Consider the following 24,712-nt stretch of genomic DNA (forward strand, 5'->3'; position numbering starts at 1 on the left):
CTGGCAGGCTTAGCCACCAGAGCAGAGGGCAGCTTCTTGACCACCTTCCTCTGTCGTGGTGGGGGTTTGCTTTCCTCCTGCCAACCTTTAGACTCTACCTCCTTCAGAGCACCAAACTTCTTGTTCACGTCCTCCACCTGAAAGTGGAAGAGCCAAACAAGTGGAGAGAGAGAGAGAGAGAGAGAGAGAGAGAAGAGGGGTTGCCCTTTTTAGAAAGCTTGCATCCACATTTTCAACCTTTCAGGATGCTGTACCCAATCTAGGTGGTAATTCTTCCTAGAGGTAGCTAGTATAGTTTAGCTGTAGTGTTAACAGACAGGCACAAACAGAGTATAACCACCAGTGTCTGACTATTTGTTCATCTAATTCCACACACACACAGTAGACCATGTCCTCATTAACCCACATCGTAGGAGATCATGTCCTCCTAGTCACTAACCCACTTGGTAGTACACCATGTCCCAGAAGCCTTGCAGGTCAGTGCAGGTGGTAATCTTCTTTCCTCTGCCCAGCTCACAGTCATCCACCAGGCCAGAGAACTGACCAAACCTCTCCTTCATCAGCTGCCTGGCCCACCGCCGTACGCATACGGTCACACACTTCACAGGGATGGAGGTCAACACAGTTAGAAAAGGTATTGAGAGAGAAGGATACATTTAGGAAATGTGGTGTGATGGATTTTTAGTTATAGAAATCAGAATCCACAGCACATAATGGTTAAAACACATGAGTCACTCACTCTCTTCCGGGACAGAGGCATCATCCATCCTGGGCTCCCACTGCTGACAAAATGCTGTCAGCCTCTCTGTCTCACTGACTACCACTGACCTGACAGACACACGGACAGACATTCACATGACACACCAGTACTAGCCTGAGTCAGGAACATAGCTGTTGACTTGCTTTCACATATTAACCCTCACCTGAAGTAGGGCACATCATGCTCTGGTTCCTTGGGACTCGGAAGACACCGAGGGGTAGGAGAAGGGCGAGGTGGGGAGTGGGCAGGGGACTTGGCAGGAGAGAGAGCAATGAGCTCCATTTTGGGCACCAGGTTATCAGAGGGCCAGAGTGGAACAAGGTGTAGAACTGAGACACTAGAGAGGATGAAAAAAGTTTAATACATACACAAAGCTAAAAAATGACAGCCGGTCATATTTTAATAAGTAGTAATGGTATATCAACCAGGTTTTCATTCTCTGAAGAAATGAATCTGACTAAACCTAGTAAATATTCATTTATTGAAAGGGAATAGAGAGTGTTAATATGTTAGAGGGATATAGACTGATCAGAAAAGAGTGAATAAATATTTACATTTTAGTAATTTAGCAGATGCTCTTACGCAACTTACAGAAGCAATTAGGGCACATGGACAGATTTTACACCTAGTCAGCTCGGGGGTTCCAACCATCAACCTTTCGGTTACTGGCCCAACACTCTTAACGGCTAGGCTACCTGCTGCCATAAAATGGATTTCCTCGAATCCTCTCCTCGACTTCTTAAAACCCATTGGAAGAGAATGCCATTCGAGAAGGTGCAGAGAGAGGATAAAGGTCAAGAGAAGAGAGGATAAAGGTCCATAGAGAGGATGAAGGTCCATAGATGTGAGGAGTCACGCACAAAGTTACCTGGGTTTGAAAAAGGAGTCTGCAGAGCGGGAGTGAGAGGGTTGGGGTTGAAGGAGGACAGGCCTGCTGGGGCCTGGAACACAAAGCCCTGGGGGGTGAATGAGGACAAGGTGCGGGCTGAAGGGGGGATGCAGTCAGCCTGGGCTGAGACAGGTTCTGGACCTGGATGAACAAGGTCTGCTCCTCTGCACTAGGGGGTGTGGGGCTGGCAGCCCTAGGCTCCTCTAATGGCTTGTCCACTTTCACAGCAGCCTGCTTATTGCTCATAGCATTTCCTAAAGAGAATGCCAAATCATTATTTTTGAATGTAGAAATAACATGTCGAAAAGCATGCAAAATGTTGTTAAAGAATGGTGCATAACAAGGTTGGGACGTCAGCTGCCAATGCTCACCCCTGGTGTTCCTCCCTCTGCCAACAGGTGGTGCTGCAGACTGCTTGGCATTTGATCTGGTCTTGGAAGCTGGAGCAGGTTTGTCCTTTGCCACAGGGGCCACAGAGACCCGAGGCCTATTAGCTGAACTTGTGGATGGGGCTCTGACTACTGGTTCAACTGCAGGAAAGTGGAAAAATAACAGTCATGAGTTACGAGTCAAGGATATGTTTATCAGGGTCAAATAATTGGCAAAACAAAAGGAGTGGAGAGTAACGTAAAGAATAGCTGTGTGTAGTACAGTTGACGGATTGTTGTCTACCCGGATAAAGCACTAAATAAACTTTTCAGTTGGTGCTAAATACGGCTGCTAGAATCCTGACTAGAACCAAAAAATGTGATCATATTACTCCAGTGCTAGCCTCTCTACACTGGCTTCCTGTCAAAGCAAGGGCTGATTTCAAGGTTTTACTGCTAACCTACAAAGCATTACATGGGCTTGCTCCTACCTATCTCTCTGATTTGGTCCTGCCGTACATACCTACACGTACGCTACGGTCACAAGACGCAGGCCTCCTAATTGTCCCTAGAATTTCTAAGCAAACAGCTGGAGGCAGGGCTTTCTCCTATAGAGCTCCATTTTTATGGAACGGTCTGCCTACCCATGTCAGAGACGCAAACTCGGTCTCAACCTTTAAGTCTTTACTGAAGACTCATCTCTTCAGTGGGTCATATGATTGAGTGTAGTCTGGCCCAGGAGTGGGAAGGTGAACGGAAAGGCTCTGGAGCAACGAACCGCCCTTGCTGTCTCTGCCTGGCCGGTTCCCCTCTTTCCACTGGGATTCTCTGCCTCTAACCCTATTACAGGGGCTGAGTCACTGGCTTACTGGGGCTCTCTCATGCCATCCCTGGAAGGGGTGCGTCACCTGAGTGGGTTGATTCACTGATGTGGTCATCCTGTCTGGGTTGGCGCCCCCCCTTGGGTTGTGCCATGGCAGAGATCTTTGTGGGCTATACTCAGCCTTGTCTCAGGATGGTAAGTTGGTGGTTGAAGATATCCCTCTAGTGGTGTGGGGGCTGTGCTTTGGCAAAGTCGGTGGGGTTATATCCTTCCTGTTTGGCCCTGTTCGGGGGTGTCCTCGGATGGGGCCACAGTGTCTCCTGACCCCTCCTGTCTCAGCCTCAAGTATTTATGCTGCAGTAGTTTATGTGTCGGGAGGCTAGGGTCAGTTTGTTATATCTGAAGTACTTCTCCTGTCCTATTCGGTGTCCTGTGTGCATCTAAGTGTGCGTTCTCTAATTCTCTCCTTCTCTCTTTCTTTCTCTCTCTCGGAGGACCTGAGCCCTAGGACCATGCCCCAGGACTACCTGACATGATGACTCCTTGCTGTCCCCAGTCCACCTGGCCGTGCTGCTGCTCCAGTTTCAACTGTTCTGCCTTATTATTATTCGACCATGCTGGTCATTTATGAACATTTGAACATCTTGGCCATGTTCTGTTAAAATCTCCACCCGGCACAGCCAGAAGAGGACTGACCACCCCACATATGCTCTCTCTAATTCTCTCCTTCTTTCTCTCTCTCGGAGGACCTGAGCCCTAGGACCATGCCCCAGGACTACCTGACATGATGACTCCTTGCTATCCCCAGTCCATCTGACCGTGCTGCTGCTCCAGTTTCAACTGTTCTGCCTTATTATCATACGACCATGCTGGTAATTTATGAACATTTGAACATCTTGGCCATGTTCTGTTATAATCTCCACCCGGCACAGCCAGAAGAGGACTGGCCACCCCACATAGCCTGGTTCCTCTCTAGGTTTCTTCCTAGGTTTTGGCCTTTCTAGGGTGTTTTTCCTAGCCACCGTGCTTCTACACCTGCATTGCTTGCTGTTTGGGGTTTTAGGCTGGGTTTCTGTACAGCACTTTGAGATATCGGCTGATGTACGAAGGGCTATATAAATACATTTGATTTGTCATGGTTTGGAGTGTTACCAATAGCAATCCTGGTCCTTCTGGCTGACTTGACCACAGCTGGTTCAACTAAGCCAAAACCAGGTAGAGGTCAAGGGTCAGCAAGTGTTGAATCATGCAAACAATTTAAAGATGATATAGGCTGGACTAATTGTTTTAGAGGTAAAGTGGGGGTAAAGAAACACCAACCTTTTCTTGAAACTGGGAGAGTGTCAATAGGCTGTGTTGCCAAGGTCAATGGAACAGAGAAAAAAACGGCATATTGTAAATTATATGGTTATTCAAAAAAGCAGCTATCGTAGTTCTTGACTAAATAATGTAACAGAAAATCTTACATAAAGACATGTGCAGAACAAATGTAGACTTGGCAGGGAAAAAGTCACCTTGGGGGCCTGCTGCCTCATGGTGGAGCGAGTCACTCTGGTGGATTGGGGCTGGACCACTGGCGTTGTTGCCTGGTTGGGGGGAAAAGCCAAGTTATGGCCATGTAACAACCACTAAGAACACCAGTTCTTCTGTTCTTATATGCTAATGAATTTTGGGCACATCGAAGTTGATCCTCCGGTGATGAGTCAATTACATTTTCATCAAATCAATGATTGAACAGTGACTCCCAAGGACGATGGATATAACATCTATAGACATGTCAGCAGTATACTGAGTCAGTCTTAAGCTGTGCCCTCTCACCCTGGCTTTGATTGTGGCAGCTGGGGCCTGCGGCAGAGGGACCAGGGGCTGAGCCTCTGGCCGGTACAGCCCAACCGTGAACACCCCCTTCTTCTCCCTTGCCCTCTTTTCTTTCTCCTTCACAAGCTCCTTCTTCTCTTTGTAGCGGGCAAGCTTTTTCATTCGCTCCTCCACTGCAGCGTCTGAGAAAAAAGAAGGAGGGAGTTGGAGAGAAAATAGATCAGTGTGGGATTACATAATGTTTGTGGGAGTGGAGGATGAAGAGGCATGAGGGTGAAGTTGGCTCAGGCTCATGTTTTAGACATACTCCACAGTTTCAGAGAATAAAATATTGTAGCCAGTAACATTACCTAGAGCAGTGGTTCCCAAACTTTGGGGAGCACACCCCTTGGGTCTGTAGGGGGGGTGCGGGGGTCCCCACAAAATAATAAATAAATATGTATAGTGCAGTTAAAAAGCATTTGCACCCTTCTAATTTACTCTACTTTTGAATATTATCAGATCTTCAACCAAAATCAGTTAAAGGGATCCTGAGTGAACAAATAACAATAACATAATTCTGCCTGTGTGAAAAAGTAATTGCCCCCCTTACACTCAATAACTGGTTGTGACTCCAACCAAACACTTCCTGTAGTTGTTGATCAGTCTCTCACGTCTCTTCTCTGATACAGAGCAGATTTAATGGTTCCTTCTATTAACGCAAGTTGTCCAGGTCCTGAGGCAGCAAACCATCCCCTATCACCATCATGCTTGACGGTTGGTCTGAGGTTCTTACTGTGGAATGCAGTGTTTGGTTTTCGCCAGACATAATGGGACCCATGTCATTCAAAATGTTATACTTTTGACTCATCTGTCCATAGAACATTCTTCCAAGAGTCTTAATCATCCAGGTGCTTCCAGGTGCTTTTTGGCAAACTTGAGTCAACTTTTTGGATGAGATAGTTCCCATTATGCCTGGTGAAAACCAAACATGCCGATGGCTCCCATTACCTGCCCGGTAACGTTGAAACCGGGCTTCATCAGTGAAGAGCACACTTCTCCTGCGTGCCAGCGGCCATCGAAGGTGCGCATTTGCCCATTGAAGTTGATTATGACGCCAAACTGCAGTCAGGTCAAGACCTTGGTGACGAGTACGGAGATGAGCTTCCCTGAGACGATTTTTGACAGTTTGAGCAGAAAGTCTTAGATTGAAACTGTGGGTTTGCACATCAGCAGTACGGGTGGCTAGTATCGATTCAGCAGGTGAAGAAGACGGATTTAGAGGTCTTGGCTTGGTACAAGTGGTTTGCGGTTGTTGGACGTACTGCCAAATTCTCTAAAACATCAGTTTAGGCAGCCTATTGTAGAGAAATTAACATGAAATTATCTGGCAACAGCTCTGGTGGACATTCATGCAGTCAGCATGACAATTGCACATTAAACTTGAGACATCTGTGGCATTGTTTTGTGTGACAAAACTGCACATTTTGGTGACCTTTTAATTGTCCCTCAGCACAAGGTGCACCTGTGTAATAAAAATTTTATAAACGTTATTTAACCTTTAATTAACTAGGCAAGTCAGTTAAGAACAAATTCTTATTTACAATGACGGCCATTAATTCTGCTCTGTATCAGAGAAGAGACGTGAGAGACTGATCAACAACTACAGCAAGTGTTTGGTTGGAGTCATTGTCACTAAATGTGGCACAACTTTTTCACATAGGGGTAATGACAATGCTGTTTAATCAGCTTCTTGATATGCCACACCTGTCAGGTGGACGGATTATCGTGGCAAGGAAAAATGCACACTAACAAGGGTGTAAACAAATTTGTGCACAACATTTCACAGAAATAATCTTTTTGTGGGTATGGAAGGTTTCTGGGATATTTTATTTTAGCTCATGAAACATGGGACCAACACTTTACATGTTGTGTTTATATTTTTGTTTAATCATTGTATGCATGTATACATTACCAGTCAAAAGTTTGGACAAACCCCCCCCATTCAAAGTTTTTTTTTTTTTTTTTTACAAATATTTTCTACATTGTAGAATAATAGTGAAGACATAACTTTCAAATAACACATATGGAATCATGTAGTAACCAAAAAAAGTTAAATCAAAAATATATTTTTGATTCTTCAAAGAAGCCACCCTTTGCCTTGATGAAAGCTTTGCACACTCTTGGCATTCTCTCAATCAGCTTCAAGAGGAATGCTTGTCCAACAGTCTTGAAGGAGTTCCCACATATACTGAGCACTTGTTGGCTGCTTTTCCTTCACTCTGCGATCCAACTCATCCCAAACCATCTCAATTGGGTTGAGGTTGGGTGATTGTGGAGGCCAGGTCATCTAATGCAGCACCATCACTCCTTAATGGTCAAATAGCCCTTACACAGCCTGGAGGTGTGTTTTGGGTCATTGGTCCTGTTGAAAAACAAATGATAGTCCCACTAAGCACAAACAAGATGGGATGGCGTATTGCTGCAGAATGCTGTGGTAGACATGCTGGTTAAGTGTGCCTTAAATTTTAAATAAACCACTAACTGTGTCACCAGCAAAGCATCCCTACACCATCACACCTCCATGCTTCACAGTGGGAACCACACAAGGAGTTAATCCGTTCACCTACTCTGCAGCTCACAAAGACTCAACTGGTTGGAACCAAAAATCTCAAATTTGGACTCATCAGACCAAATGACAGATTTCCACCAGTCTAATGTCCATTGCTCGTGTTTCTTGGCCCAAGAAAGTGTCTTCTTATTGGTGTCCTTTAGTAGTGGTTTCTTTGGAGCAATACAACCATGAAGTCCTGATTCACAGTCTCCTCTGATCAGTTGATGTTGAGATGTGTCTGTTACTTGAACTCTGAAGCATTTATTTTGGGATGCAATCTGAGGTGCAGTTAAATAATGAACTTATCCTCTGCATCTTCCTTTCCTGTGGCAGTCCTCGTGAGAGCCAATTTCATCATAGCGCTTGATGGTTTTTGCGACTGCACTTGAAGAAACATTCAAAGTTCTTGAAATTGCCTTAAAGTAATGATGGTCTGTCATTTCTCTCTGCTTATTTTAGCTGTTCTTGCCATAATATGGATTTTGTTTAACCAAATAGTGCTTTCTTGTTTACCCCCCTACCTTGTCACAACACAACTGATTGGCTCAAATGCATTGAAGAAAGAAATTCCACAAATTAGCTTCAGGCACACCTGTTAATTGAAACGTGTTCCAGGTGACTACCTCATGAAGCTGGTTGAGAGAATGCAAAGCTGTCGTCAAGGCAAAGGGTGGCTACTTTGAAGAATCTCTTTTTTGTTTTTATACACTTTTTTGGTTACTACATAATTCCATGTGTTATTTCAAAGATATGTCTTCACTATTGTTCTACAATGTAATAACATACCAAATAAAGAAAGTCTTGAATGAGGGGTGTCAGTCCAAGCTTTTGACTGGTACAGACATATAAAGGAACTCAGTCCAGCTTTAAAATGATTATTCAAATTAATAGTAGAATGCACAAGGTGCAACTTCAAATGTAGGCAGTGTATCATCAGTTTCTCTTGTCGTGCAAGTCCAGTCATTGCAGACCTTTAAAGAGCTATTTATGACTTTTCAGAATTGTCGAGATCAACTAGCTAACTAGCTACTAGCTGTCAGCTAATGTTTTTAGCCTTAGATTGATGTAATGTTTGAGTAACTGAAATATCACATGACAAAATAAATAGAAAATGAGCTTAAACCCTGCAACATTTTCTCTCCACCAACAAGAGGGGTGTGAACAGTTTGTGTCATGTACAGTGCTTGTGCCCATATAAATATATGTGCGCGTGCAAGGGGGTTTCAAATGCTGGAAGGGGGGCCTGAATGAAAAAAGTTTGGGAACCCCTGACCTATTGAATACTGTTTAGATTGTTAAATAAGTAAACCACGAATGCACAACTGAATCACCACACAAAAACAACTCACTTTTCACTTGCTTTGCATTCGGTACATTTTCCTGAACTACTGACACATTTTCCGCAACCGACATGTCCAGTTGAGAACATTCAAACTCGGGGAGATTGTCAAGCTGTCTGCGGCTGTTCAGGGCCTTGTCTCGGTTCACCTTCTGGGACTGCGACCGTCTCCGAAACATCTACACCCGCAGCATGTCCACACTGGCGTCACGCTGACGCAGGTGGTCGAAACGAACTTCCATGGAGTCCATGATCCTGTGACAAATATAAATACAATGCTTGGAACTACTAGCTACTTACACGTTTTATAGACAAATACATTGATTATCTTGTGAATGTATACTGTAGCTATCTAGCCAAATAACGTTAGGCGCAGTCAATGTTAGCCACTGTATGAGAAACATTTACCAACATAGTGCACTCTTACCTGTTGGAAAAAGTAGTTGTTAGTGGTGATTTCAAAGTTATAGCTGTCCAGCTAGCACCCTTTCTGGACGTGGGTCCTCGTTAACTCAAAATAACAACATGGCGGGGCAGTTTTGAAAAATCTCAATTCTGCTAGGCAATGCCAATTGGCTGAGTGACTGATTTCCAGTCGGGAGCGTCGCGCTGCTAGGCTAATGATTTTGAACACGTTCTGAGATACTTTGACGTGTGTGTTTGTGGGCAAAACAACTGTAAGTACCTGAGGGGTAATCGATGTACAACAAGCCTAGAAGTCATGGCGTCATCATTGAACCAAAGTTTGAACTCCCTCCCCTCTATTTTTTTGATCTCTGTGTGGGTGCATCGGCGCTTGAGCAATCTAGCAAAACATAGCAGCTGCACCCCCACTTTCGAAATATCAGTGTAAAGGTATGTTTTAGCACCCTAACTTTCAAAGTCTGGCACCCATTTGTGTGTGTGTGTGCGCCTGTGTCCCTGGCATTATTCTCATTTAATGTAGACCTATTAAACATAAAGATTATTCTATGTCCTGTCCTATGGAATGTAACTGTTTCCCACTCTCATCATCTCTCCAATTTTATCGTTTCAAATTTCACCTTGGGTGTACTTTCAACACACCACAAAAGGGAGGTCACAGTGTTGTCAGCAGCACAACCATGAGGCAGACAGACAGACAGTATCTCCCAGGTGGAAATTACTTCATGTATCTGAGCCAGGTGGCTTTAACAGTAGAAGTTGCACCAGGGCCAGATCATCCTACTCGCAATCATAACCTCAACCATTGGGGCGTTTAAAAAATATTTGACCCTGTATCAGTTAGGGACCTACTTGTGGTAAGATCTTGGCCGGACAGAGTAGAGTGAAGTTGCCCACAGATGCTGATCTTGGGTCAATTTCTAATTTTCCTCACCAATGGTGGAGGTTAATATAAACGCAACATGCAACAATTTAACAGATTTTACTGAGTTACAGTTCATATAAGGAAATCAGTCAATTAAAATAAACGAGGCCCTAATATATGGCTTTCACATGACTAGGAATACAGATATGCATCTGTTGGTCACAGATACCTTAAAGGTAAGGGAATGTGTCAGAAAACCAGTCAGTATCTGGTGTGACCATCATTTGCCTCATGCAGCACAACACATCTCCTTTGCATAGAGTTGATCAGACTGTTCATTTTGGTCTGTGGAAGGTTATCCCACTGCAACATGCTGTCGTACATGTCGATCCAGAGCGTTCCAAACATGCTCAATGGTTGACATGTCTGTTGAGTATGCAGGCCATGGAAGAACTGGGACATTTTCAGCTTCCAGGAATTGTGTACAGATCCTTGCGACATGGGGCCGTGCATTATTATGCTGAAACATGAGGTGATTTCGGTGGATTAATGGCATGACAATGGGACTCAGGATCTCGTCATGATATCTCTGTACATTCAAATTGCCATTGATAAAATGCAATTGTTTTCCGTTGTCTGTAGCTTATGCCTGCCCATACCATAACCTCACCGCCACCATGGGGCACTGTTCACAATGTCGACATCAGCAATCCGCTTGCCCACAAGACACTATACACACTGTCTGCCATCTGCCCGGTACAGTTCAAACCGGGATTCAGCACATTTCTCCAGCGTGCCATTGACCAGCGAAGGTGAGTATTGCCCACTGAAGTCGACTACGACGCCAAACTGCAGTCAGGTCATGACTCTGATGAGGACAATGAGAACGCAGATAAGCTTCCCTGAGACATTTCTGACAGTTTGTGTAGAAATTCTTTGGTTGTGCAAATCCACAGTTTCATCAGCTGTCCGGGTGGCTGATCTCAGATGATCCCGTAGGTGAAAAAGTTGGATGTGGAGGTTACACTTGGTCTGCGGTTGCGAGGCCTGTTGGAAGCACTGCCAAATTCTCTAAAACGACATTGGAGGCGGCTTATGGTAGAGAAATTAACATTCAATGAACATTCAGCTCTGGTGGACATTCCTGCAGTCAGCGTGCCAATTGCACGCTCCCTTAAAACACAATACATCTGTGGCATTGTGTTGTGTGTCAAAACTGCACATTTTAGAGTTGCCTTTTATTGTCCCCAGCACAAGTGCACCTGTATAATGATCATGCTGTTTAATCAACTTCTTGATAATTCATCCACCTGACAGGTGTGGCATATCTTGGCAAAGGAGAAATTGTTACTAACATTGATGTAAACAAATTTGTGCACAACATTTGAAAGAAATAAGCTTTTTGTGCATATGGAACATTTCTGGAATCCTTTATTTCAGCTCATGAAATATGGGACCAACACTTTACATGTTGTGTTTATATTTTTGTTCAGAATAGATCTGCACCTAGGGGAAACTTCCCCCCCCCCCAGAGCAGTCTGAACCATTGGTTATGTGGCTTTATCAGTCCCTACAGGGTCAATTTAGGAAAGTACAAAACGTTCAGAAGCAGCTGATCAATGTTTGTTGTTATGGTTACCTAGCTAACAATTCTAGGGAGAGAGAGAACATTTTTGTAATGTTATCCGTAATGTTCCCCTAACTTGTGAGTGTCCAGTTTTCCATTAGTTGGGGGAACACTATCTATGTTAGCAAAAAACCTTCTGAGAACCTTTGTATCATGTTTTGGCGTTACAGTTAGGAGAGCATTCCCTTGTCAAACAGAACATATATTTTTAGGCTGTAGTTGAAATGGGCTACGTGGGAGGAAAATTATAATTTCTTAATTTATTTAATGTTGGGGTTGTATTTTATAATCCACATTAGGGCAAGCTTCTAAACAATTCTGATCATTTTACTCTTAATTACAAGAATTAAAATTACATGTGAAAAGCTTCTTTATTTCATTTTTTACTATACATACGGTAAGAGATCAATGGAACACCGATGGCCATGCAACCATAGGCACCCATTTAGAAAAGCTGATACAAAAAAGTGAGTATTTGTCAAATCCTTCATAATGTACAGTTGCTAGTGAAAGTCTACACACCCCTTTGGACGGTCTTCACATTTTGCTACCTTAAGATTAAATCTAAAAAGGGATAACATAAAAAAATTCTCATATCGATCTACACAATCTACTCCATGTTTTCAAAGTTAAAGAAAAATTCTAGAACATTTTCCAAATGACTAAGAAATATAAAAAAATGAGTATGCATTTGAATAGGTCTTTGCACTCCAGAATTTATACTTGGTGGAAGCACCTTTTGGCCACCATCACAGCTGTGAATAATTTTGAATAAGATTCTACCAACCTTGCACAACACTTAGGGCAACATATTAAATTGATGTAGTTCTGTCCTTGAGCTGTTCTTGTCTATTAATATTCTGTCATGTTTCATGCTTTGTGTGGGCCACAGGAAGAGTAGCTGCTGCTTTTGCAACAGCTAATGGGGATCCTAATAAAATATTCAAAATACATATATCCATTGTTTTTGTAAAAATTTCTCAAGCTCAGCAAATTTGGTTGGGAATCATTGATTGACAGCAATATTCAAATCTTGTCTCAGATTCTTTTAAAGCAGATTTAACTGGACCAATCTGGAACACTCAACACCTTTGGGAAGCCATTCTGGTGTATTTGGCATTATAATTTGTGTAATTGTCCTGCAGAAAAATAAAACTCTATAGCTGTGATGTATTGGGGTGGCAGCATCATGTTATGGGTATGCTTGTCACCGGCAGGGACTGGGGAGTTTGTCAGGAGCAAAATAAATATGAAGGGGGCAAAGACAGGGAAAAAGATCAAGGAAAACCCGCCCCTGAAAACACACCACAGTGGCTTTACAATAGGTGTTGAGTGCACCTGAGTGGTCTAGTCTCAGTCCTGACTTAAATGTGCTTGAAAATCAGACACAAGGTTTGAATATTGCTGTCCATTATTACTGAGCTGTCCAAATTTACCGAGCTTGAGAAATTTTGACAAAAACAATGGACATATGTTGCCCTAAGAGTTGTGCAAAGTTGGTAGAATCTTATTCCAAATTATTCACAGCTGTAATGGCTGCCAACAGTGTTTCCACCAAGTATTAACTCTGGGATGTGAAGACATACACAATAAAGACACCTTCATTTTTGTATTAATTAGAAAATTGTCAATAACTTTTTCTCTTTGAAAATGTAGAGTTGCGTAGATCTGTAAGAAACCAAACTACTTACTCCCTTTTTATATTTAATTTTAAGGCAGCAAAATGTGAAGACTGTGCAAGAAGTGTGTGTTCTAACAGGCCTATAATGTGGTTACTAAATAGATTCTGGACCTAACCCCACGGAGGGACGTGTGCGTGGCATTTTCATGGTTTGTTCGAACCCTTACATAATCTACGCAATTCTTGCATTACACTGATGCTGTCATACTACCCTGCAATGCTGATAGTTTTAATGTGGTGAAACAGTCCATTTCTCTCTCGGTCTCTCGTTCTTGTTCTTCTTTGAGCAGTTCTTTCCTTCCTTCCTTCCTTCAGTCCAAGAAGAAAATGTTGTTGAACTGTGTCGCACAGAGCCTTTTCACTTCTTCTGTTGGGATAAGCAAGCATACCAAGAAAACGTGAGATGAGCTCCAAAAAATCCTTCATTCTTCCATCTATCTATGTTGGAACTACCGTTAACTTCAAACAAATGGACATTCTTCTGGTTCAAGATGACGTACAGCTCTCTCTGGTCCGACTTCTGGCCGACCACCCAGTAGTCTGTCATTGCCTTCACAATGATCTCTTGATCTTCATCAACCCTGAGGCAACATACAAAAAGGACATGAACAAAAGGACACTATAATATACTCTACTCACAGAGAGCTGTCAAAACTAAGCCTCAGAGAGCTAACCCTAATAGGGTTGTAGTTTTGTTGTGATACATTGTTGTTGTACTTAGTGCTTACCGGGCAAAGTCACAGTTGATGTCTCCCAGAATCTTCATGTCTGCTTGGACGGAGGTCAGAAACACGCTGGGAGTCTTCCTCATGTGGATGGTGCTCTTCTCTGCCAGGTTCATGTGGTTGAAGTAAATTAACTTGAACTGGGGCTCCTTGTCCGGCCTGCAGCAACACAGAGGGAGAGGATGACGATAATTACAAGGATGAGTTGAGAGTCAAACAACCTTTTCACACTACTGAGTCAAGATGAGCAGAGCCAAGCAGAACTGTACTGTGCTAGCCTGCTTGCTCATTCAACGGAGTTGCTGGAACCGTACTGGAAAGGCCAATATGAAACTAAAATATCCTTGCCAGCACAACATGTTATGTTAAGGGTAGACGCAGCACCGCAGATATTGAGATGAGCACGATGCAAGACTTTGCTCTCAGAGTCACACAGAGTATCTGCGCAGGTGCGCTTCACATTGCTACACTGGGTAGCTACAAGACAACAACGGTAGAGAAGGTTAGTCTCGTGCTTCAACGCGCTTAAATGTTGCGGAAATAGGCTGGTGGTACCCATCCTGACAACAGAGAAGTGGCTTGTGTTAAAACAGCTCAAATAAAACTGTTTGGCTGCTGAACAATCTTCCAGTCCAAATTCAATGACATTCAATTGCTCCAGATAAGGGCAAGCTCCACTTCAGTGCATGCTGTGACAATAGTCTCTAGCTGTTGTATTTATAAGGGGTAAGTCTCTTGTGACAGACGAAGTTGGCAAGCGCACATGTGAGATTTGGTTCCAGATGCTAAGTTTAATGAGGGGTCGTTCGACTATATACCTCTTTCAATATTTCGGACCGTAATCTCCATCATTGCATGTTGAAGCAACACAGGCCGAGGAATTGGAGTGGAGGTTAGAGGCTTTGCGGATTAAAGTGACAGTACTGACCCCGATATCCTGCGGTTGACGTTGTACTGTTCACATACGTCTGAGGCCAGCAGGGTGAGCTGAGGACCCACCAGGCCATCCAGCTGCTCACAGAACTCCCTCGTCAGCTCCACCGACACTGGGAGAGAATATGACCATACAGTTAGAATTAGTAGAATGGATTTAGGAACTTTAGTTTTTTTTCTTTTCACAGTCCACATAATATTTTGCCAATAATTTGCCATTGCTATATTCGCAAGAACAGCAGACTAAGAAAATGTAATAAGCATCAGCCCAGACGTTTAGAAGGGGGGGGGGGGGTTTGACCATATGATATGAGAAGATACTCACCACTGATCATAAAACAAACCGCTGCACTCTTCGCCTGAAATAAAGCAATGTGCCGTTTGAATATAATGGGTCTAGAGAAAGGAATACTATAATTTAGAACTTACCAAATATATTGAATTTAGAAGCCATTTGAGAGACCAGAGAACAAAGCTGTCTATTCCCAACAAGAGGTCACCTTGGGTCAAACCCTCCCTCTGTCCTTCAGTTATGAAATAATACCAGATTACCAAATTGTCTGCCAAACAAATAATGGGTTGGGAGTACTACCAATCTCGCTCTCTTTAAAACATAAAAAAAAGCCTCTTTGGGTGATTTCCATAATTAATGCTACCGAGTTCCTACTAACCAGCGGGACTCAAGACCACAGTTCCCTTCTCCTTAGTTGCATCCCAAATAACCCCCCCTTTTCCCTATATAGTGTCCTACTTTTGACCAGAGCCTTCCACTACTTTTGACTAGAGCCCTATGGGCCCTGGTTAAAAGTAGTGCATTATATAGGGAATATGTTGCCATTTGGGACGCAGACATCTCCTCACCTTATAAACAATCAGATGCAGCTCCTCATAATTGTCCTCTGTGTTGACGAATATTCTGGGGAAGCGGAATTTGGCCTCTGGGTCTTTGAGGTTAGCAGGTCCTTTGCATACTGTATGACTGTGTGGGTTTGCATACTGTATGACTGTGGGGTTTGCATACTGTATGACTGTGGAGTTTGCATACTGTATGACTGTGTGGGTTTGCATACTGTATGACTGTGTGGGTTTGCATACTGTATGATTGTGTAGGTTTGCATACTGTATGACTGTGGGGTTTGCATACTGTATGACTGTGGGGTTTGCATACTGTATGACTGTGTGGGTTTGCATACTGTATGACTGTGTGGGTTTGCATACTGTATGACTGTGTGGGTTTGCATACTGTATGACTGTGTGGGTTTGCATACTGTATGACTGTGTGGTTTGCATACTGTATGACTGTGTGGGTTTGCATACTGTGTGTGTACGTACGTACTGTACTTGCGTGCGACCCTTCCATCATTTACACTTTAACAGTTCTCCCCTGCCCTTGGGGCTTTTGCTGGATAATCTCCTTGTTAAATGATCCTCTCTCTCTCTCTCTGTGTATCCCAGGAGTCAGCCTGAGCTTGGCGTATCCAATTCCCCTCGCAGTCACGAGTCACACCGACAGCAGTACACTCTCAGGGGTCACCTCCCCCCACCTCCTCCTCTAACAACGGCTCTATTTCAATGCTTTGAAAATGCATTTATATGAAGTGCTTGTATTGTCTTCTCTGTGCCTCTACTTAGATCTACATAAAATGTTGTCTGAGTGTGTTTGACTACTTTCTGCCAAGCTACTTGCCCTAAAGGGATAACCTCTTAATTCGACCTATTCTTTGAGATCATTCATTCTCTTCCCTTCGATGAGGTAATCGCAGATCTGACCAGACAGGATAGGTGAAAGCCATGTTGTGGAACCCATTCTTTCATCTATACAGCTAAAGCTGAATCAGTATTGTGGAACCCATTCTTTCGTCTATACAGCTGTGTTGAATCAGTGATTGGAAGGGACGCAGGAAGGGTGCACTTTTACAGTATTCATACAGAGCCCAGGGTTTTTCTCAGACACAGCTGTACAACAGGCCCACCTCTGGGACTTGGGCTAAACTGAGGAGCGCCTCTGCAAATTACACTATATATACAAAAGTATGTGGACACCCTGTCAAAATAGTGGATTCGGCTATTTCAGTCACAACCGTTGCTGACAAGTGTATAAAATTGAGCACACCGCCATGCAATCTCCATAGACAAACATTGGCAGTAGAATGGCCTTACTGAAGAGCTCAGTGACTTTCAACGTGGCACCGTCATAGGATGCCACCTTTCCAACACAAGTTCATCAAATTTCTGGCCTACTAGAGGTGCTCCCAGTCAACTTTAAGTGATGTTACTTTGAAGTGGAAACATCTAGGAGCAACAACGGCTCGCCACGAAGTGGTAGGCCACACAAGCTCACAGAACAGGACCGCAGAGTGCTAAAGCGCGTAGCGCATAAAAATCATCTATCCTCAGTTGCAACACTCAACACCGAGTTCCAAACTGCCTCTGGGAGCAACGTCAGCACAACTGTTTGTCAGGAGCTTCATGAAATAGCTTTCCAAGGCCGAGCAGCTGCACACAAGCCTTTGATCACCATGTGCAATACCAAATGTCGGCTGGAGTGGTGTAAAACTCACCACCATTGGACTCTGGAGCAGTGGAAACGCATTCTCTGTAGTGATGAATCACGCTTCACCATCTGGCAGTCCAACAGACCAATCTGGGTTTGGCGGATGCCAGGAGGACGCTACCTGCCCGAATGTATAGTGCCAACTGTAAAGTTTGGTGCAGGAGGAATAATGGTCTGGAGCTGTTTTTCATGGTTCGGGCTAGGCCTCTTGGTTCTAGTGAAGGGGAATCGTAATGCTACAGCATAAAATGACATTCTAGACAATGATTCTGTACTACCAACTTTGTGGCAACATTATGGGGAAGGCCCTTTCCTGTTTCAGCATGACAATGTGCACAAAGCGAGGTCCATACAGAAATGTTTTGTCGAAATGTTTTGTCGAATAACTTGAATGGCCTGACCTCAACCCCATCGAACACATGAACACCTTTGGGATGAATTGGAACACCGACTGCGAACTAGGCCTAATCGCCCAACGTCAGTGCCGACCTCACTAATGCTCTTGTGGCTGAATGGAAGAAAGTCCCCACATCTAGTGGAAAGCCTTCCCAGAAGAGTGGAGGCTCTTATATCAGCAAAGGGGGGGACCAACTCCATATTAATGCCCATGATTTTGGCATGAGATGTTAGACAAGCAGGTGTCCACATATACTTTCGGTCGCATAGTGTCTCTTCCTCTCAAGCACAGAGGGCTCTTGGGTGGACTAGGCTAGACCGGGACTCTTAAACAGCTTAGCTCTCCCTCCCTCTCTCTGTTAAGTGTGATCCCAGAGTCAATCCCCCTCCTTTGTGTCTGTGTGTGGGATGGTAAAGAGCTGCAAATCTCATTATTGTTAGTGGGGTAAGACCACACTGTGTTGTAACACTGATCAGTAATCCTCCATGTTGTTAAACAATCAGACTGGATATTACGCCTGCCTGGCCACCAACGCACTTTAATTACAACCTAATGCTACAATAATGACACTTTCGCAGCAAAACGCTAAAAAAATACCCCACCCCAATTGTGCCATCACGCTTGATTGATTTCACTTGATAATCTAAAACAATATGGTTCTTCCTTCACTACATTGACCTAACAATATAGTTCTTCCATCACTATACGTTGACCTAACAATATACAGTTGAAGTCAGAAGTTTACATACACCTTAGCCAAATACATTTAAACTCAGTTTTTCACAATTCCTGACAATTAATCCTAGTAAAAATTGCCTGTCTTAGGTCAGTTAGGACCACCACTTTATTTTAAGAATGTGAAATGTCAGAATAATAGTAGAGAGAATGATTTATTTCAGCTTTTATTTCTTTCATCACATTCCCTGTGGGTCAGAAGTTTACATATACTCAATTAGTATTTTGTAGCATTGCCTTTAAATTGTTTAACTTGGGTCAAACGTTTCGGGTAGCCTTCCACGAGCTTCCCACAATAAGTTGGGTGAATTTTGTCCCATTCCTCCTGACAGAGCTGGTGTAACGGAGTCAGGTTTGTAGGCCGCACATGCTTTTTCAGTTCTGCCCACACATTTTCTATAGGTTTGAGGTTGGGGTTTTGTGATGGCCACTCCAATACCTTGACTTTGTTGTGATTAAGCCATTTTCCCATAACTTTGAAAGTATGCTTGGGGTCATTGTCCATTTGGAAGACCCATTTGCGACCAAGCTTTAACTTCCTGACTGATGTCTTGAGATGCTGCTTCAATATATACACATCATTTTCCTCCCTCATGAAGCCATCTATTTTGTGAAGTGCACCAGTCCCTCCTGCAGCAAAGCATCCCCACAACATGATGCTGCCAACCCCGTGCTTCACGGTTGGGATGGTGTTCTTCAGCTTGCAAGCCTCCCACTTTTTCCTCCAAACATAACGACGGTCGTTATGGCCAAACAGTTCTATTTTTGTTTCATCAGACCAGAGGACATTTCTCCAAAAAGTACGATGTTGTCCCCATGTGCAGTTGCAAACCATAGTCTGGCTTTTTAATGGCGGTTCTGGAGCAGTGGCTTCTTCCTTGCTGAGCGGCCTTTTAGATTATGTCGATATAGGACTTGTTTTACTGTGGATATAGATACTTTTGTACCTTTTTCCTCCAGCATCTTCACAAGGTCCGTTGCTGTTGTTCTGGGAATGATTTGCACTTTTCGCACCAAATATTTTCATCTCTAGGAGACAGAACGCATCTCCTTCCTGAGCATTATGATGGCTGCGTGGTCCCATGGTGTTTATACTTGCATACTATCGTTTGTACAGATGAACCTGGTACCTTCAGGCATTTGGAAATTTCTCCCAAGGATAAACCAGACTTGTGAAGGTCTCCAATTTTTTAATGAGGTCTTGGCTGATTTCTTTTGGTTTTCCAATGATGTCAAGCAAAGAGGCACTGAGTTTGAAGGTAGGCCTTGAAATACATCCACAGGTACACCTCCAATTGACTCAAATTATGTCAATTAGCCTATCAGAAGCTTCTAAAGCCATGACATCATTTTCTGGAATTTTCCAAGCAGGGTTAAAGGCACAGTCAGCTTAGTGTATGTAAACTTTTGACCTACTGGAATTGTGATACAGTGAATTATAAGTGAAATAATCTGTCTGTAAACAATTGTTGGAAAAATTGCTTGTGTCATGCACAAAGTAGATGTCCTAACCGACTTGTCAAAACTATAGTTTGTTGACAAGAAATTTGTGGAGTGGTTGAAAAAAAACGAGTTTTAATGACTCCAACATAAGTGTATGTAAACTCCCGACTTCAACTGTAGTTCTTCCATCACTATGTTGACATAACAATATAGTCCTTCCATCACTGCGTTGACCTAACAATATAGTTCTTCCATCACTATGTTGACCTAACAATATAGTTCTTCCATCACTACGTTGACATAATATATTTATTCCATCACTACATTGACCTAACAATATATCCACTAAAACCCATCCTGAATGAACACGATAAAGTCCAAAAATAATTCCATCCATCCCATCCCCTCTTCACTTCTGTAGTCAGATTAGCAGTAGATGTGACATGGCTAGAAGGTTCCACCCTGACATGATGATATGGTGTCTCTGTCCTTCTGCATGGGACCAGAGACCCAGCAAGGGAGGGGATGAGGGAACCTGGCCCAGCCTAGCCAGGAGACCTAGAGGGAGGGAGGGAGGCAGTGGACCAGAGAGGGTGTTTAAGGACTTGCCTCCCGTAGTGAAGCAGATTTCTTGCCACCTCAGGTCTTAGGGGAGAGTCCCTACCAGCCAGCTGGAGAGAGAAAGGAAGGGAGGGAAGAGAGGGAGAGTGGGTGGAGAAGAGAGATGGTGGAGAGAAAGAGAAAACCTGCTTTAATATAACTTAAATCATTATCAACATTGTCTGGAGCCTGTGGGGTAACAACAATGGGTGTTCAACTAATTGTGCCTGTTATAATACATTCTTCGGGTCAATTACAGTGGGGCAAAAAAGTATTTAGTCAGCCACCAATTGTGCAAGTTCTCCCACTTAAAAAGATGAGGCCTGTAATTTTCATCATAGGTACACTTCAACTATGACAGACAAAATGAGAAAAGAAAATCTAGAAAATCACATTGTAGGATTTTCAATTAATTTATTTGCAAATTATGGTGGAAAATAAGTATTTGGTCAATAACAAAAGTTTATCTCAATACTTTGTTATATACCCTTTGTTGGCAATGACAGAGGTCAAACGTTTTCTGTAAGTCTTCACAAGGTTTTCACACACTGTTGCTGGTATTTTGGCCCATTCCTCTATGCAGATCTCCTCAAGAGCAGTGATGTTTTGGGGCTGTTGCTGGGCAACACGGACTTTCAACTCCCTCCAAAGATGTTCTATGGGGTTGAGATCTGGAGACTGGCTAGGCTACTCCAGGACCTTGAAATGCTTCTTACGAAGCCACTCCTTGGTTGCATGTGCGGTGTGTTTGGGATCATTGTCATGCTGAAAGACCCAGCCACGTTTCCTCTTCAATGCCCTTGCTGATGGAAGGAGGTTTTCACTCAAAATCTCACGATACATGGCCCCATTCATTCTTTCCTTTACACGGATCAGTCGTACTGGTCCCTTTGCAGAAAAACAGCCCCAAAGCATGATGTTTCCACCCCCATGCTTCACAGTAGGTATGGTGTTCTTTGGATGCATCTCAGCATTCTTTGTCCTCCAAACACGACGAGTTGAGTTTTTACCAAAAAGTTATATTTTGGTTTCATCTGACCATATGACATTCTCCCAATCTTCTTCTGGATCATCCAAATGCTCTCTAGCAAACTTCAAACGGGCCTGGACATGTACTGGCTTAAGCAGGGGGACACGTCTGGCACTGCAGGATTTGAGTCCCTGGCGGCGTAGTGTGTTACTGATGGTAGGCTTTGTTACTTTGGTCCCAGCTCTCTGCAGGTCATTCACTAGGTCCCCCCGTGTGGTTCTGGGATTTTTGCTCACCGTTCTTGTGATCATTTTGACCCCACGGGGTGAGATCTTGCGTGGAGCCCCAGATCGAGGGAGATTATCAGTGGTCTTGTATGTCTTCCATTTCCTAATAATTGCTCCCACAGTTGATTTCTTCAAACCAAGCTGCTTACCTATTGCAGATTCAGTCTTCCCAGCCTGGTGCAGGTCTACAATTTTGTTTCTGGTGTCCTTTGACAGCTCTTTGGTCTTGGCCATAGTGGAGTTTGGAGTGTGACTGTTTGAGGTTGTGGACAGGTGTCTTTTATACTGCTAACAAGTTCAAACAGGTGCCATTAATACAGGTAACGATTGGAGGACAGAGGAGCCTCTTGAAGAAGAAGTTACAGGTCTGTGAGAGCCAGAAATCTTGCTTGTTTGTCGGTGACCAAATACTTATTTTCCACCATAATTTGCAAATAAATTCATTTAAAAAATCTCATTTTGTCTGTCATAGTTGAAGTGTACCTATGATGAAAATTACAGGCCTCTCATCTTTTTAAGTGGGAGAACTTGCACAATTGGTGGCTGACTAAATACTTTTTTGCCCCACTGTATACTGTCTAGGTTTTCAACTGCCAAGTTTACACCTTCACTATTACTGTGAAATGTATTGCCCCGGAAGTTGTCTAAAATTTCTTGTTGCCTAATAGTTTTTTGATAGATTTTTACACTACTTTCCTTCCATCAATAGCATTACTTAATATTATGCAGTTCCTTTGGCTCTGATGCCTCATGATTGAGTATTGCTCTGTTCAAGTAGAATGGGATTTTGCTGTGATCTGATAGGGGTGTCAGTGGGCTGACTGTGAATGCTCTGAGAGACCCTCTCACTCACACACACACACACACACACACACACACACACACACACACACACACACACACACACACACACACACACACACACACACACACACACACACACACACACACACACACACACACACACACACACACACACACACCTCTGGTTCGGAGTGTCTGGGGAACAGTGACGTCGTCAGGTACTTGTACAGGATCCGCATGTCATCCTGCTCCAGACAACTTCTGAATGGGGACAACAACCTTAGTTAGCATCAAACATGTCCTGTTCCGGTTCACAGTCTGTTCAGGAGTATTGATAAACTAAGCCCATCATCTCCAGGCCCAATGCTATAACAACTGCTCAAATTCTTTGATTAGCAATCAATCAAATCATTATGATAATTATATTATCGTTCACATAATCCCCGGATTAGATATCAGGTCAGACTGAGTTAAAAGTGAGAGACATGTTGGGATTACAGGTTTACTGTAATCAGATTAAGGTATGTATTTAAAGTCTCTGTGCCTCCCAGCCCCAGCCCTAATGGGATGAGGAGTTGGAGGGATGCCTGGCACTGCTGCCAGGCTCCCCCACACCTTACGGTGGTAAAGGGCTGCCTGGAGGCACCAAGGGCTAGATCAGGGCTCTAGCACGCACACCAGGAGGGGAAGCCCAATAAGCTCTCTCCTCCCCTCCCTGGCTTTGGCATGGTGGGGAGGCCTGAAAAAGAGCCTACTAGATACAGAGCCTGGCCATTTGAATGGTGGAGCAGCCTGTGTCTCAAGATCATGGGAGAATACAATTCAGAGCTTATGTTTTTCCAACCAGCTCTGTTGGCTTTATTCCTACCCATGCATTTGCAAATTGTAGGCTAAATTTGGTTTCTACATGTGGGCAGGTGTTTAAGACCAAAGTACAGCAGACCACCCCCACACATCCTACACACGATCTGGTTCCCCCAACTGTACCATATGAGCTGGTCGTTGTAGAGGAAAGCTGAGCATTTGATCAGCCTGAGGCACTCCTCCACTCTGTTGACAAATGACTGGATCTTCAGGTAGGTCATCTTGTCCAGGTGGGAAAAGGTGATTCTCTCCGAAGACATCCAGCAGGTCACAGGACTGCAGGTGCAGCGTCTGCAGGTACTGGAGGAGACCAGGGATAGAGGACAGTTATACACGCAGTCTGAGTGGACAATGGAAGATGAATAGAAAGACATGTATCAGTTTGGTTAATAGCCATTTAGGGATACTTGGGGAAGGTGAGGTGTTAGCTTAGAAAGCAACATTATACACACATCCCATTGTGCTCAGATTTCAGATCTGAGAAACCTCATTGAGAAACACAAAAGGCCTGCAAACCGTATGCTGGACAATACAATGCTCCCATTTCCAGCTTCAGCAGCAACAATTTTTCTGTCCAAGGTGGATCCCTGTTAGGTCAAAGCTGGAGATATTAGTTTACCTGCATAGTGCATACATTGCTGTTCCCAAAGACAAGAGGACGCCATCTCAAATGGCTAGAACAGTGACATTCAACCTGGGATACAATACAGACACCACATGCCTTCTGTGTCTTTAGGTTACATAATGGAAGGGGAAGCCCTTCATACAATTAGGGAGAGTTGGGGGTTTCCTCTGATTGGCTAGGTATGAATAATGTTGACAGGTCATGGAAGTAAATGGGCTGGGCCTGTAGTATGGCAGAAGCTTTGAAGGCACTATTTCTGAGCAGGGCTAATTAGTGGGGGAGGCCATATTTGAAGACTGTCATCTGACACTGCATTTAGTCACTGGAAACGCAATACAAGATCAACCCTTCTGGTGATGGCTAGAAGCACCCTGTCTGTCAAGCAGGCAGCCTGGCCTGGACACCACCATCAGACTGTTAGCAAAGTGGATAGTATTTACGCATTGTAGCTTACAACACCGGATGCTAATGTTTTCACTGTAAAACTGGATGCAGTTCATCACAGTGCCATCCGTTTTGTTACTAAAGCACGTTATACCACCCACCACTGCGACCTGTATGCTCTAGTCGGCTGGCCCTCGCTACATAT

At 43.7% G+C, this 24,712-nt stretch overlaps 1 protein-coding gene and 1 pseudogene across 1 annotated transcript; both read right to left on the minus strand.

The window, feature by feature from the left end:
* Positions 1 to 988: 988 nt before the first annotated feature.
* LOC116376166 (disks large-associated protein 5-like) lies at positions 989 to 9,296 on the minus strand. Its single transcript, XM_031835273.1, has 8 exons — positions 9,018 to 9,296; positions 8,601 to 8,845; positions 4,659 to 4,840; positions 4,355 to 4,426; positions 4,161 to 4,191; positions 2,021 to 2,179; positions 1,629 to 1,903; positions 989 to 1,097 (listed from the first exon to the last, which is right to left on the minus strand). The coding sequence occupies exons 2-8, from the start codon at positions 8,767 to 8,769 to the stop codon at positions 1,059 to 1,061; spliced, it is 927 nt and encodes a 308-aa protein (XP_031691133.1). The 5' UTR covers positions 8,770 to 8,845; positions 9,018 to 9,296; the 3' UTR covers positions 989 to 1,058.
* A 3,938-nt stretch (positions 9,297 to 13,234) lies between these two features.
* Positions 13,235 to 24,123, minus strand: LOC109898947 (vacuolar fusion protein CCZ1 homolog; annotated as a pseudogene).
* Between the last annotated feature and the right edge of the window lie 589 nt (positions 24,124 to 24,712).

This window comes from Oncorhynchus kisutch, linkage group LG11 (genome assembly GCF_002021735.2).
Source record: "Oncorhynchus kisutch isolate 150728-3 linkage group LG11, Okis_V2, whole genome shotgun sequence".
NCBI lineage: Eukaryota > Metazoa > Chordata > Actinopteri > Salmoniformes > Salmonidae > Oncorhynchus > Oncorhynchus kisutch.

Coding starts and splice junctions, on each gene's coding strand:
- LOC116376166 (XM_031835273.1), bottom strand. CDS start 8,769: ATGTTTCGGAGACGGTCGCAGTCCCAGAAGGTGAACCGAGACAAGGCC. Junction 4,841..8,600: donor GAATGCAAAGCAAGTGAAAA/GTGAGTTGTTTT, acceptor CTTTTTTCTCAG/ACGCTGCAGTGGAGGAGCGA. Junction 2,180..4,160: donor TCTCCCAGTTTCAAGAAAAG/GTTGGTGTTTCT, acceptor ACTTTCCTGCAG/TTGAACCAGTAGTCAGAGCC.